This window comes from Doryrhamphus excisus, linkage group LG23 (genome assembly GCF_037039965.1).
Source record: "Doryrhamphus excisus strain RoL-2023G ecotype Guam linkage group LG23, RoL_Dexc_Guam_v1.1, whole genome shotgun sequence".
Classification (NCBI taxonomy): Eukaryota; Metazoa; Chordata; class Actinopteri; order Syngnathiformes; family Syngnathidae; genus Doryrhamphus; species Doryrhamphus excisus.
In genome coordinates, this window is record NC_136379.1 from 9,591,920 (window position 1) to 9,606,221 (window position 14,302).

General features: G+C 39.0%; 1 protein-coding gene across 2 annotated transcripts in view; it reads right to left on the reverse strand.

The window, feature by feature from the left end:
* The window catches only part of atg2a (autophagy related 2A), a 29,844-nt gene that overhangs the window by 5,843 nt on the left and 9,699 nt on the right, over window positions 1-14,302 (reverse strand). Inside the window, exons 13-34 of one of the 2 annotated variants that reach the window (XM_058060011.2) lie at window positions 13,334-13,432; window positions 13,086-13,241; window positions 12,731-13,004; window positions 12,516-12,588; window positions 10,864-11,038; window positions 10,652-10,794; window positions 10,465-10,586; window positions 9,296-9,453; window positions 9,089-9,221; window positions 8,819-9,000; window positions 7,281-7,361; window positions 7,082-7,188; window positions 6,907-6,999; window positions 6,763-6,833; window positions 5,104-5,180; window positions 3,210-3,380; window positions 3,004-3,130; window positions 2,679-2,917; window positions 1,360-1,589; window positions 1,147-1,282; window positions 841-1,071; window positions 668-769 (exon numbers count right to left, since the gene is read on the reverse strand). In XM_058060011.2, coding sequence (XP_057915994.2) covers window positions 668-769; window positions 841-1,071; window positions 1,147-1,282; window positions 1,360-1,589; window positions 2,679-2,917; window positions 3,004-3,130; window positions 3,210-3,380; window positions 5,104-5,180; window positions 6,763-6,833; window positions 6,907-6,999; window positions 7,082-7,188; window positions 7,281-7,361; window positions 8,819-9,000; window positions 9,089-9,221; window positions 9,296-9,453; window positions 10,465-10,586; window positions 10,652-10,794; window positions 10,864-11,038; window positions 12,516-12,588; window positions 12,731-13,004; window positions 13,086-13,241; window positions 13,334-13,432 — 3,180 coding nt within the window. Of the gene's footprint in view, window positions 1-667; window positions 770-840; window positions 1,072-1,146; window positions 1,283-1,359; window positions 1,590-2,678; window positions 2,918-3,003; window positions 3,131-3,209; window positions 3,381-5,103; window positions 5,181-6,762; window positions 6,834-6,906; window positions 7,000-7,081; window positions 7,189-7,280; window positions 7,362-8,818; window positions 9,004-9,088; window positions 9,222-9,295; window positions 9,454-10,464; window positions 10,587-10,651; window positions 10,795-10,863; window positions 11,039-12,515; window positions 12,589-12,730; window positions 13,005-13,085; window positions 13,242-13,333; window positions 13,433-14,302 lie in introns of both variants that reach the window. The other variant, XM_058060000.2, reaches the window with a different exon arrangement.

Here is a 14,302-nt window from a genome sequence, read left to right on the forward strand (position 1 = left end):
TAATCTGTAATTATAATATTAATTATTATACACTTGTTCCTCGTTTACTGCAGTTAATTGCGATGTGTAGAGAACAGGAAGTGACATCACAGGCTCAGAGATGAGTTTTAGCTTGTCGTGGGTTATTATTAGGATTATTGTGGTATTATTGTAGCGCCCGTTGTGAGATCATTTAAACCTGCAGTCATGACTGATCACGACAATCCATGACACCTAGTGGCCAATGGAGAGTACTGCATACACAATACAATTAGATTTCACTGCATTTTATAGTTCATTTTTATATTTTTTATGCTTGAAAATGCTTCATTTAGGCCGGGAATAAGTACAGTTTGCCATTTTGAAACTACTAATAATATTAATAAATGAATTTTAATGTTTGAATATTATTATTGCAATAAAAAAAGTTGCAATATTACAAGAAAAAGGTAATTTTGTGTTAAATTTAAGGAAAAATATAAGGAGAATAAAGTTGTAAATTTAGGAGAATAAAGTAAAGAAAAAAAAAGTATTATTACGAGGATAAAGTCATATATTTATGACATTATTCTACAAAAAAAATGTTGCAATACTACAAGGAAAAAAATGTTAACTTTGAATAAATAATACTGCAATGTTGCAGTTGTACTGCATCACAAAACATGGCTGCAAACAACAAGCAAAGTACCTGGTCTATATTAAGTCGGAGCGGCAGCAGGCTGACCCGAAGACAACACTCGGGACCACCAAGACCAGACTCGGGACAGACCTGCAGGGCTTTTATGGTCAACTGATACAAAAAAAACAGAATGCGTGTCATCCAAAGTCAGACGCACGTGAGGTCGCTAACCGCAGGCTCACCATGTTGGAGTGGGCTCGCCGAGGCATGCTCTCGCTGGTGTAGAGGTACAGGAACTTGTTGATCTGCGAGGAGGCCAGACGATCGCGGACCTCCAGCTCCTGGACGATGAAGACCTGCCTGGAGAGAGGCTGCTCCCCGGCAGGGCCGACTCCCGCGGACACGGATGCGTCGCTGTCTTGTCCCGCCGCCGCCAACGCCGCCGTTGGGTAGGACTCGTGCTGGAAGGACACCTGGGGACGGGGATATTAGCATATTAGCGGGCGGCGTCTTCAAGCTGTGCTCGCTATGTAAAAACGGTGACACGCCTTGGTGAGTTGGATCTCCATGAGGAGGCTGTGCTGACGGCCGCTACCTCCTGCCCACCTCCAGGAGTTCTGCGGACGAGAGGAGCCGACGGAGCGAGACGGGGAGCCTCGGACGCCAGACGGGATGGCTCGACCCCTGGAGAGCGAGAGAGAGCGAGAGAGAGAGAGATCATGTGATGCGATAGATCAAATGAATATGATTTTGCGTCTTACTTATTGGCATGCTGGCCGTGTACGGACGAGGGCTTGGCGCCGAAGTCCTTGCCGCCGTACAGATGCCACACCACGGAGATCTCCCGCAGCACCACTCTGCTTTGGGGCACCGGGAAGCGGCCGGGAGCGCGAAGCAGGTCGGAGCTTCCTCGAGGTCTGGAGAAGTGACTGTCCTTCACGTGGATGGGACCCTCGGACAGAACGGTCACCGTGGGCTCCCCGTCTCTGGGCTGCAAGGACGCCACGGAAAGTCGGTGACAAAGCTCATGGTTTTCGTGGTTTTTGGTCCATTTATGGCGGGTAATTGGTTCCACGCCTGGCCATGATCAGTGAATTTCCACACAGTAGGATTCAATATCACTATTTTCATAGTTGAACCTGTTTATGACCTTCTAAATACAACATTATTAAAGCCTTCTAGACATGAAATAGCACCCCTATAATCACCTTTACGCTACTGTTACCCAATTTAGTTGACATGATCAGAGAAAATAAGTAATTTTAGACATAAACAGGACTTAAATGATGTTAGGAAAGCAGGAAGTGAACAAATGTAACAGTTACTGATTGTAAACATTTAAATTAAAAAAATTATATTGAAAAAATTAATCAAAAAAAACTTAAATGATATTAGGAAAGCAGGAAGTGAACAAACATAACAGTTACTGATTGTAAAAATAAAAATTGAAAAATTTAAATTTTAAAAAATTAATAAAAAAAAACGTAAATGATATTAGGAAAGCAGGAAGTGAACAAATGTAACAGTTACTGATTGTAAAAATTAAAATTGAAATATTGACATGAAAAAAATTAATTAAAAAAACCCTTAAATGATATTAGGAAAGCAGGAAGTGAACAAATGTAACAGTTACTGATTGTAAAAATTAAAATTGAAATAAAAAAAAAAAACTTAAATGATATTAAGAAAGCAGGAAGTGAACAAACGTAACAGTTACTGATTGTAAAAATTTAAATTGAAAAATTTAAATAAAAAAAAATAATAAAAAAAAAACTTAAATGATATTAGGAAAGCAGGAAGTGAACAAACGCAACAGTTACTGGTTGTAAAAATTGAAATTGAAAAATTGAAATTAAAAAAAATTCATTAAAAAAAACTTAAATGATATTAGGAAAGCAGGAAGTGAACAAATGTAACAGTTACTGATTGTAAAAATTAAACAAATATTTTTTTTAATTAATTTAAAAAAAGTTAAATTATATTAGGAAAGCAGGAAGTGAATACCTGTGTAGCATACCAAAGCGTAGCATACCATAGCGTAGCGTTGTAATAATTGATAAAAAACAAGGCGGAGCCTTACGGGTATGCCCATGCCGGGAGCCTCCAGGATGCAAAAGTCGTCGTTGTCGGTGGAGCCCTCGGAGCCTTCGTCCATCGTCGTATCCGCGTGCGCTTCCGTCGCCGTGGCGACCAGCCCGTCCAGCTCAGAGTCGCCGTCGTCGTCGTCCTCCTCCTCGAGCACGGAGAGGTCGTGCTTGGAGGCTTCGCCGGGGAACAGGTAGACGGAGACGGGCGAGCCTCTGGGCATGGAGGGCGAGCCTGGACAAAACGCAAGGACGGCGGTGCCATTAGCATTTGCATGTTTTGCTAACCGAATGCGCTGGCAAAAAATGCGTCTGCAGAACCTGGATCGAGCCTCTCTTCCTGGTGGCTCTTCTCCGTGTCGATTAAGGCATCGGTCAGATCATACTGGTTGATCTCAGTGGTTTCAGCAGCAGGACAGGGCAGCACGGACGCGGGGCTCTCGGACAGCTAAACGAATAAGAAGACGTTAGATGTTACGTTCGATCTTCACATCACCGCCTCTCCAGTGGATAACGGCCGCCCGTACCGGAAGCTTCTGTCCGGCGATTTCTGTGGGTGAGGTGTGTCGGGGCGGCGGGTGCAGGTCACCCTGGGAGACAAGGTACTGCAGCATGTTGACCAGGGCGGCGCACGAGTCCGCACAGGTGTGGAGGTGGACCACGTTGTTGGAGCAGCGGAGCTCGAAAAGGGGCTGAGCCTGGAGAACAAGTGACAGCGGAGAGAGCATCAGGAACGACGACGTTCAGGCCTGCTAGTCGTCAGGGCTGTCACAAGATCTCACGGGATTCAAACGTGACACGAGAGGAAATTCACGAATCGAACAACAAATGAAAATGAACTGATTGTTGATTGTTCCCCTTACCGTTTGACCTTTTTGCTCTATTTTTCACATGCAGGGTGTTTTGATTTATTTTTCGACAATGTGCCACAGTTTGGCCACCCCTAGCATAGCAGATATAATACCGTATTTTCTGGACTATAAGTCGCTCCAGAGTATAAGACGCACAAGGCCAAAAATGCATAATTAGGTAGAAAAAAAACATACGTAAGTCACACTGGAGTATAAGTCGCACAAGGCCAGAAATGCATAATTAGGTAAAAAAAAACATACATAAGTCACACCGGAGTATAAGTCGCACAAGGCCGAAAATGCATAATTAGGTAGAAAAAAAAACATACATAAGTCACACTGGAGTATAAGTCGCACAAGGCCAGAAATGCATAATTAGGTAAAAAAAAACATACATAAGTCACACCGGAGTATAAGTCACACAAGGCCGAAAATGCATAATTAGGTAGAAAAAAAACATACATAAGTCACACGGGAGTATAAGTCGCACAAGACCAGAAATGCATAATTAGGTAGAAAAAAAACATACATAAGTTGCACAAGGCCAAAAATGCATAATTAGGTCGGGGAAAAAACATACATAAGTCGCACTGGAGTATAAGTCGTACAAGTCCAAAAATGCATAATTAGGTTGAAAAAAAAAAACATACATAAGTCGCACTGGAGTATAAGTCGCACGTGGCCAGAAAATGCATAATCAGGTAGAAAAAAAACATACATAAGTCACACAAGGCCAAAAATGCATAATTAGGTAGAAAAAAAAACATACATAAGTCACACTGGAATATAAGTCGCACAAGGCCAGAAATGCACAATTAGGTCAAAAAAAAAAAAACATACATAAGTCACACAAGGCCAAAAATGCATAATTAGGTAGAAAAGAAAAACATACATAAGTCGCACTGTAGTATAAGTCGCATTTTTTGCGGGTAATTATTTTTTTATTATTCATTCATTCATTTTCTATTCTTATTATTTTCCAAACGACTTGACCAAAACAAACATTACGTCCTCTTGGAAGGCGAGTTTTAACATTAATAAAAGAATAGAACAGGCTGAATAGGTGTAAGATATGCTAACACAATGCTAATTCAGCTACACAAAAAATAAACATGAACACAAAAGGTGTCCGGTGTTGATGTAACATAAACACTTTTTTTATATTTATATAAATATAAGTCGACTTATAGTCCGGAAAATACGGTAATACATGCAAAATATTCACTGGAAATAACACATACGTGAAGTTCTAAGTGCAGTATTTTTATAATGCCTCATATTTAACTCACTAGCAAGACGTCATAGTGTATAGACTGGTCATATATTTCATCTCATATTTCATATTATCTTGCAAACTGTATTTTTATATAACCCTGGGTAAAATTGTTACTACTCGTTTATTTTTATATTGTGTATTTTGTACCGCTGAACTGATTCTGTTCTCTTGCACTGTTCTCGTGCAATGCAAATTTTTCCCCACCGAGGGACAAATAAAGTCATATCTTATCTTTTGTTGTCTTAAAATTGTTATCTTATGAACGAGGCGTGCCGGCGGACGGGCGCCACTCACCAGCTTGCCCGCGTCGCTGCCTTTCCACGTGGTGATGGCGAGCTCCAGGAGGTCAATGTCCAGGACACAAACGTAGTCTGTGCGACACAAACAAAAACGCCACGGCGTCACTGTACGGATTTCAAATATCCTTCGACTTTTGTCTTCGGGGGGGGGGGGGATATGCTAACAAATATGCTAACAGTGCCAGAACCCTTTGAGAGCCTTGGAGGTGGAAAAGCGCCATCCAAGCGAAAGAGCATTTACCATTATTATTATTATTATTATTATTATTATTATTATGGGCTTGCTCAGTAATGCTTACCATTATTATTATTATTATTATTATTATTATTATTATTATTATGGGCTTGCTCAGTAATGCTTACCATTATTATTATTATGGGCTTGCTCAGTAATGCTTACCATTATTATTATTATGGGCTTGCTCAGTAATGCTTACCATTATTATTATTATTATTATGGGCTTGCTCAGTAATGCTTACCATTATTATTATTATGGGCTTGCTCAGTAATGCTTACCATTATTAGTATTATTATTATTATGGGCTTGCTCAGTAATGCTTACCATTATTATTATTATTATTATTATGGGCTTGCTCAGTAATGCTTACCATTATTATTATTATTATGGGCTTGCTCAGTAATGCTTACCATTATTATTATTATTATTATTATGGGCTTGCTCAGTAATGCTTACCATTATTATTATTATTATGGGCTTGCTCAGTAATGCTTACCATTATTAGTATTATTATTATTATGGGCTTGCTCAGTAATGCTTACCATTATTATTATTATTATTATTATGGGCTTGCTCAGTAATGCTTACCATTATTATTATTATTATGGGCTTGCTCAGTAATGCTTACCATTATTATTATTATTATTATTATGGGCTTGCTCAGTAATGCTTACCATTATTATTATTATTATGGGCTTGCTCAGTAATGCTTACCATTATTATTATTATTATTATTATTATGGGCTTGCTCAGTAATGCAAGCCCCATAGACTGCTGCATCTCAACTCTCCCTGTGGCTAAATGCTAATTGCTAGCATGTTAGCATTTAAGCTAATTTACTCACGTCTAAAGGCAAATACACACATGACATGATGTAGGAAGGTTATAGGACAACCTTGGCACTTTCTAAACTTGAGGCCCTCTTGCTAGGTGCTAGCATGATGACTGTTAGCATGTTAGTATTTTAGCTAATTTACTCATTTCTAAAGGCAAATAGACACATGGCATGATGTGGGGACACTATGGGACTGCATCAACCTTTTCGGTACTTGAGGCTGTCTTGCTAGGTGCTAGCATGATGACTGTTAGCATGTTAGTATTTTAGCTAATTTACTACTTTCTAAAAGGCAAATAGACACATGGCATGATGTGGGGACACTATGGGACTGCATCAACCTTTTCGGTACTTGAGGCTGTCTTGCTAGGTGCTAGCACGGTAGCCATTTGGCGCACCGGGCCCCGAGGTTCACAGCACAGGTGGCAAGCCCATCAAAATTTCCGCGGGAATTTTGTAGTTATTATTGTTATTATTATTATTATAAGGTCAGCCATGCGTAATATTAGGATTGCTGCTGTTCCTAATGTTCTGGCCTGTGAGTGTACAGTATATGTGGGGCGTGTGACAAGTTGCGTACCCCTCCTCAGGTCCACAACGTCGCTGTCACATTTGTCGGAGAGGTAGAGGGCGGAGTCATCTAGGATGAATCTGAATAATAATAATAATTATTATTATTAAAAAAAACAATTTTAAACGCCACAATTTAGTGTGTGATGTTTACCTGAGGTGGAAGGTGGCCGTGTCCACGATGATGTTACTGGACAGAGAGAAGGACTCCGCCGTGAGCAACATTCGTAGCGGTAGATACAGCGGCCTGGCGGGCGAGAGGCAAACGTTACGGAGCTTTTAATACGATACGAGGATTCCGCCACGTGAAAGGAGTCGCGGCATCGAACCTGTAGTCCACGGCGCAGGTAGCTAAGTGTGTGTGGAGGACGGTGATGACAGCCGGGGCCGTGTATCCCAGGATTGGGTCATCGATGACATCCAGGAAGTCAACAAGCTGTGGAAACAAAGCATGGAACCAAGAGTGTGGATATTAATATATGACATTAATATTAATATTTGTGCAGCGTGGTGGCTTGAACGGTTTACCTGTTCGTGCCAGCTGTGATTGGTCTGCGTCACGTAATGCCGCATGGTGGCCCCCTGAAGTCGAAGGGCGACTAGAAACTCCTTGGAGGAGACACAGGAGTATTATTCATTTTATGGAAACATGAATAATTCGCCGTAACGAATTATTAATTTTCATTACATTTCCAGATATGGGAATGAATCAAATCTGATCCCATAATTTTCCATACTTTCCACGAGGGGTGTCGCGAGGCACCCAACTCACGGGTAGGAAAACAAGACGAGAGTTTAACGTTAACTTTAAGTACTATTCCAAAATATGTATGTTATACTTTTATGTAATACTTTTATTTATTTAGTGTCCCACAAATTGATTGTATTTTAATGCATCGTTCACTCTGTTTTTACTTTTTTTTAATTTTTTTCCTCTACTGTAAAGCAACTTTGAGTACTCTGAAAAACGCTATACAAATAAAATGTATTATTATTATTATTATAAATATATAATTACTTTTATTTTTTATAAAAATAAATATCTTTGTAAAAAAATACATACGTATTTTTAAGTATTTTTTATATTTTTTTATGACTTATTTTTTATTTTTTATTGTAACTGTTGCACTTCGAGATCACTCATTTGATGTAAAGTGCGTTATAAATTATTAATTAATATTAATAGATATTTAATTATTTAATAAAGCATTTAATAATTTTTTGATAAATTATTAAATTATTGATAAATATTAATAATTATTATTATATTAATAATATTATAGTAATATTAACTAATATTATTATTTATTCATTAATAATGATAATAGCAACAATATCATAATAAAGCAATATTTCCTTGAACTCATTCAATCAATAATTTTCTAAAGCCGTCCTTTTCGGTGTCAGCCATTTTTGATGATTCTGACGGATATATCAATATATTATATTATTATTATTATTATAAATATATAATTACTTTTATTTTTGTATAAAATATTTTATTAAAAAATATATAAGTATTTTTAAGTAAGTATTTTTTATAACTTTTTTATTGTAACTGTTGCACTTTGAGATCACTCATTTGATGTAAAGTGCATTATAAATTATTAATTAATATTAATAAATATTTAATTATTTAATAAAGTATTTAATAAATTATTTAATTATTAATAAATGTTATTAATTATTATATTAATAATATTATATAATATTATAGTAATATTAACTATTATTATTTATCAATTAATAATGATAATAGCAACAATATCATAATACAATATTTCCTTGAACTCATTCAATCAATCATTTTTCAAAAGCCGTCCTTTTCGGTGTCAGCCATTTTTGATGATTCTGACTGACATATTAATATATGAATATATCAATATGACAGAAAAGCTGGGTTTCTACCTTTTTCCGTTCTTTACTAATCAGCAGTTTCAGCCAAATATCATAGATGATTATGATCATTTATCTATTATTATTTATTCACCAGACAGAGACATCCTGTCATGTTTTAATCGGGCGATATCTTGGGACGCCCCATCTTTCAATAGTTGCTAGCGTACCTTCACGTTCCTGTGCGGGTCCAGTGTGATTTTGATGGCCGTGGACAGCATCTGTGGCTCCGCCTCCCTGCCGCTCACACTGCTGACCCCCACCTCGGTGGGGTAGATGGTCGGGTCCAAGTGTTTGGGGGCGGTGAACTTGGGCATCTCTATTCGGTGAGGAATAGCGGCGTCTTTCACGACTGCTACGGAGGGGGGGGGGGGGGGGTAAACAGGAAACGGCAACTTAAAGCGCTATAGCAAGCGCTAACGATGTAACATGTGACGTACCTCGATGGTAGAGCTCCACCCGTCGACTCTCCACGCACAGGAAGCTGAGATTAGGGTCATTCTGGTGCTGCGCGACACTGAATATCTTCCCGCCTTCCAGGTCGAGCACGATTTCCCCGCGACTCTGGTCCTCCTGGGGTCGGTTCCACCGAGAACGTTAGCTCAGGGACGTTAGCTCAGCGAGCCGCTTTCTCGCGTCTGACTTGCCTTCTCGTCCGTCCTGGCTTGGAGGCGACCTTTGCCGATGACCACGGTGAGGGAGAGGAGGCTGAGGTTGTGGTCGGGCTGAAGCGCCGCCTTTGTCCTCCCTGACGACGGTTCGCTGGCCAAGTAGAACTGAGGCTCGTCCTCCTCCGAGTCCGAGTCTGCATCGCAGAGAGGAGACGAGGCATGATTGTTTGGGACACGCAAATGGTATGTTTGAACAAACAGGAGGATTCCATATAATACGATACAGTGGACAAACGATTCAATTTGGTTCAAACCCATTCTACAGTTTAAAAATAAAGAAATACATAAAAAATAAAAATAATAAGAATAATAAAAATAAAATAAGTAAATAAAATAAGTAAATAAAATAATAAATAAATAAATTCAAATGTAATAAAATAAAACATTAATAAAAAATAGTAATAAAAAATAAATTGATTAATTAAAATAAATAAATTAAAATAAAATAAAAAATAAATAAAATATGCATGCATTGATTATGATCAATGATTATGCTCAACGATTGATTGATTATGGCATGATTATTTGGTCCACGCAAATGGTATGTGTGAAAAACAGGAGGATTCCATATAATACGATACAGTGGACAAACGATTCAATTTGGTTCAAACCCATTATACAGTTTAAAAATAAAGAAATACATCAAAAATAATAATAAAAATAAATAAAATAATAAATAAATTAATTAAAATAAAATAAAAAATAAATAAATAAAAATGATAATAAATAAATCTAAATAAATTAAATAAAATTTAAAAATAAATAAAATAAAAAATAAAACGCCGCGCTCTTATTAAATCAAATCAACTTTATTTGTAGAGCACTTTTCCTGCAAAGACATGCAACACAAAGTGCTTTACAGAATTAAAAACAATTACACAATTAAAAGGAAAAACAATTACTAACAGTGAGCTCTTTTAGTGTGCAGTTACATCATCACCTCTTTTTGCAAAAATAAATAAATAAATAAATAAAATAGCCATGGGATCGGGTGTTTGGGATTATAAAACGGTATTTATAGCTGATTGGGCGGCTATCCATCAAAGCGGCTATCCGGTCCCCCCCCCCACACTTTCCCGTCGGTATAACGCAGCGCCCTGCAGCCGATGAATGTACCCGATTCCCGTGAAAAGGCCAGAACTCACCCAGCCGGAAGGCCGACTTGCAGAGTTGAAACTCGTCGTGCTGTTGGCGGCCGTGCACAGAGCTGTGGGCCGGGGGGGGCGGAGTGGGAGGCGGCTCCCACATCAGCAGGTCGTTATTGATCCTGCGGAGAGGAGCCCGGTCTTACCAAATCGTGATGAGCGAGTCAACGTCGACGCGTTCTTCTACCTGTTGTAGATGCTTTGGAAGGCCTGCTTGCTGGGCAGGAGGACGTAGGCCAGGGGGAATCGAACGTCCACGGCGCACTGACACTGAGCCACGCACTGGGACTGGAACTGACGCATCTCCTCCGGGTCGGCCGGGATCACCATCTGCACCGATGATGGGAGACGTGAGCGGACGGCTCGGAAATGAAGAGCAAAGAAACGACAACTGGCAACCTCCTCAGTCTCGAACATGGTGCGGTTGGACGAGAACGGGGAACTGGTTTTGTCGTTGAGCTCACAGTGGCTTTCGAAGAAGGCGGCCCCCAGGTCTCTAACGAGGCCCAGGTTCAAGCCGGTGAGACCCGCCGCCTGGCCCTGCATCTCGCCTCCTCGCACTCGCACGGATAGCCTGTGAATGACAGGGAAAATGGCACTTCCTCTTTACACAATAAAAGCCCCCGCAGGAGCTTTGTGTAAAGCGGGGGGTGCGCAAAGTGCGGCTCCTGTGGCACATTCTAATCATACAATTTCCCAGAACTAAAAAAAGAAAAAAAAACAGCAGAAACGGTCAAGTCAGCAGTCACTTTACAAGAATAAAGTCAAAATATAATACAAAAAAATAGTAATCTTACAAAGAAATTGTAATTTTTTAATAATTAGGTTGTGGAAAAATGTCATAATATTCTGAAAATAAAGTCAAATTTAATAATGTGATAATAACAACATTTCAAGAAGCAAATTGAAAGAGCTGAAAAAGAAAAAACTGCTGTAGTCAAAATATGCAATTTAATAAGCACAAACCCGTAATATTATCAAGGAAAATAATGTTATTTTTACAGCATAGAGTGGAATAAAAGGGTTCTTTTTTTAAGTTGTAATATTGTGAGAAACATAGTTGTCAGAGTCAAAATATTATGGGAATAAAGTCAGAATTAAGAAAATAATATTTATTAGAATGAAGTCATAATTATGAGAAGAAAGTTAAAATAGCTGGGGAAAAAAAACAACACCAAAAGTTGTAAATTTTGGAAAATTAGTTTGGGAAAATTTAGTCAAAATATTACTGGAATAATAAATAAATTACAAAGTCATAATTATGAGAAGAAAGAAGAAAAGAAAGAAAAAACAACACCAAATTTCAAACACACAACAAAGTTGTAACTTTTGGCAAATTAGTTTTGTAAAAAAAGTCATAATATATACACGAAAATTGAGTAAAAATATTATGGGAATATTAAAGAAATTATGAGAAGAAAATGTACCAGAAGAAAGTTAAGATAGCAAGAAAAAAATCAAAATATTATGGGAATAAAGTCATAATTAAGAATAATATTTATTAGAATGAAGTCATAATTATGAGAAGAAAGTTAAAATAGCTGGAGAAAAAAAAAACAACACCAAACATTGTTACACAAAGGTGTAACTTTTGGAAAATTAAGTAAAAATATTATGGGAATATTAAATAAATTACGAGAAGAAAATGTACCGGAAAAAAGTTAAGGAAGCTAGAAAAAAAACAGTGAAAATGGAAAAAATTGCTGTAATTTTTTGAAATCAAAAATGAGAAAAAAAAGTTGCAATTTTACTCGTAGAGAAAATAATGTAATTTTTGTATTATATATATATTTTTTTTGAAGTTGTGTTAATATGAGAAACAAATTAAATTGACATTTTGGAAACATTTTTAGGGGAAAAGTCGTAATATAACAGGCGCAAAGTCAAAATATTATGAGAATAAAGTCATAACACATTTTTATTAATTGTAATAAAAACATTAGCAGAAAAACGTTGAAATATTTGAACAAAATAATCATCAGAAAAGTGTCTAAAACAGAGTGAAGCTCGAGCTTATGTAGTTAACTTCGTAGAACATGGCCGCCACCCACCTTGGCATGGAGTCATGGCTTTTCTTCACAGTGATGCAGGGGAAGGAGCCTCCCTCCCAGCCCTCATATGATCCTGGGAATGATAAACAATATTCTTATTAGGAACTGGAAGTTCATCAATTGATTGGGTTGCGATTGCCAAGAAGTCGGAAGTCCACGGAGAGTTTTCACGGAATGATCGATTAATTCATCTGGGCGGTGGCGTGTGGCCCCACCGTGCAGGTCGGTGAAGGACGCCTCCAGCAGCTGGGTGAGGCTGGGCGCCGCCAGCTGACCCTGGCAGGGCTGCTCTCTCTGGAGGTCGGGCGCTTCCTGATGCTTGAGCACCAGATCGGTGAGCTCCAACACCAGCGTCTCCTCCCTCACCGCTCTCTGGTTGGGAGGATGGCGCTCGGATGGCGGGCGCAGGTCCGGCACGGGGAAACGAAGCCTGAGGACGGCGTGCGGGGCGAGGAGGGAGAAGGAGGAGCACAGCTCGGTGGTCTGCGTCTGGGAAAAAAAAAAAAAAAAAGCGGACACACGAGTCAAAACGGAGGACTCTTAATGACCCGGGTCTACGTGGAGCGTCACCTGTAAGGCGTCGGGTCCGGCGTTCTCGGCGGGAATGTGGCTGAAGGCCGCGCTCAGGTTGCCCAGCCGACCGAGAACGTCCAGGTCCAACTCGGCGCTGAGATCTTCCAGCTCGACTCGCACCGCGCTTTCACGCCGCGCCACTCGCTGTTTGCCCTGCAAAACATTCACAAGGGGAGGCTTGGGCGGCGGCGGCTTCTTTTGCGTGTACGCCGCCACACGCGCGTGTGTGTGCGTGTGATGCGTACCTTCCTCAGGTGGCTCTCGGTCAGGGTGTAGTGCAGCTGGGCGCACGGCTTGGCCGCCACCCCGACTGTGAACATACTGGCTTTCCGGAATTGGAGCAACTGGGAATAAAAAGATGCGGGGGAACGTTAACAGTCGAGTGGAAGCGGATGGATTTTCAGTGGGTAGTAAAGCTATGCTGCTATGCAAGCTGCGCACAGACTACTCTAAAAAATAACAGTTGAGTTTTTCACACAGCAAAAAATGAAAGAATGCAACTTTTCCACTTTCGGAATGTTGTAAAGATAAAAAGCTACAATGTTCAAACGTGTCAAACGGCGTCTCAAACGTTCAAAACCACCGTTTTAATTTTGGTCATCAACCTGCGGGTCGGACAACAAAATGAAGTCGGCGTTTTGCTGCAGTAATGCGCCTCCATTTACAAGCTAGCTAGCAAGCTAGCTGGAGATGACACGGCGGAGATGACTCAACTTCCCACAATGCAATTCATTCATTCATTCATTCATTTTCTCCTTTTGGCGAACGGCCGCCAATCATCCGTGATCAATGTCTTTCAATAGCAGTCATCAGAAATAAAATATGTATAATTTATCCATTTCATTATCCGTATCGGAATTTTTTTCATTCACATTATTATGACTTCATTCCCATAATGTTGTATTTATTTTGTTGTTTGCTTTCTTGTACTGCAATATCACAACAATGTTTTTAGTTCTTTGTTAATTAACAATTCATTTATTAAATTACTTTCTTCTTAAATCATGTTGGTAATTTTTCATTTTTGTAATATTATGATTTTATTCCCATAATATTGTATTTATTTCGTTTTTTTCTTTCTTATACTGCAATATCACGACAATGTTTTTAGTCATTTATTAATTAACAATTCATTTATTAAATAGCTCTACTTTCTTCTTAAACCATGTTGGTAATTTTTTTGTAATATTATGACTTTATTTCTATAATGTCGT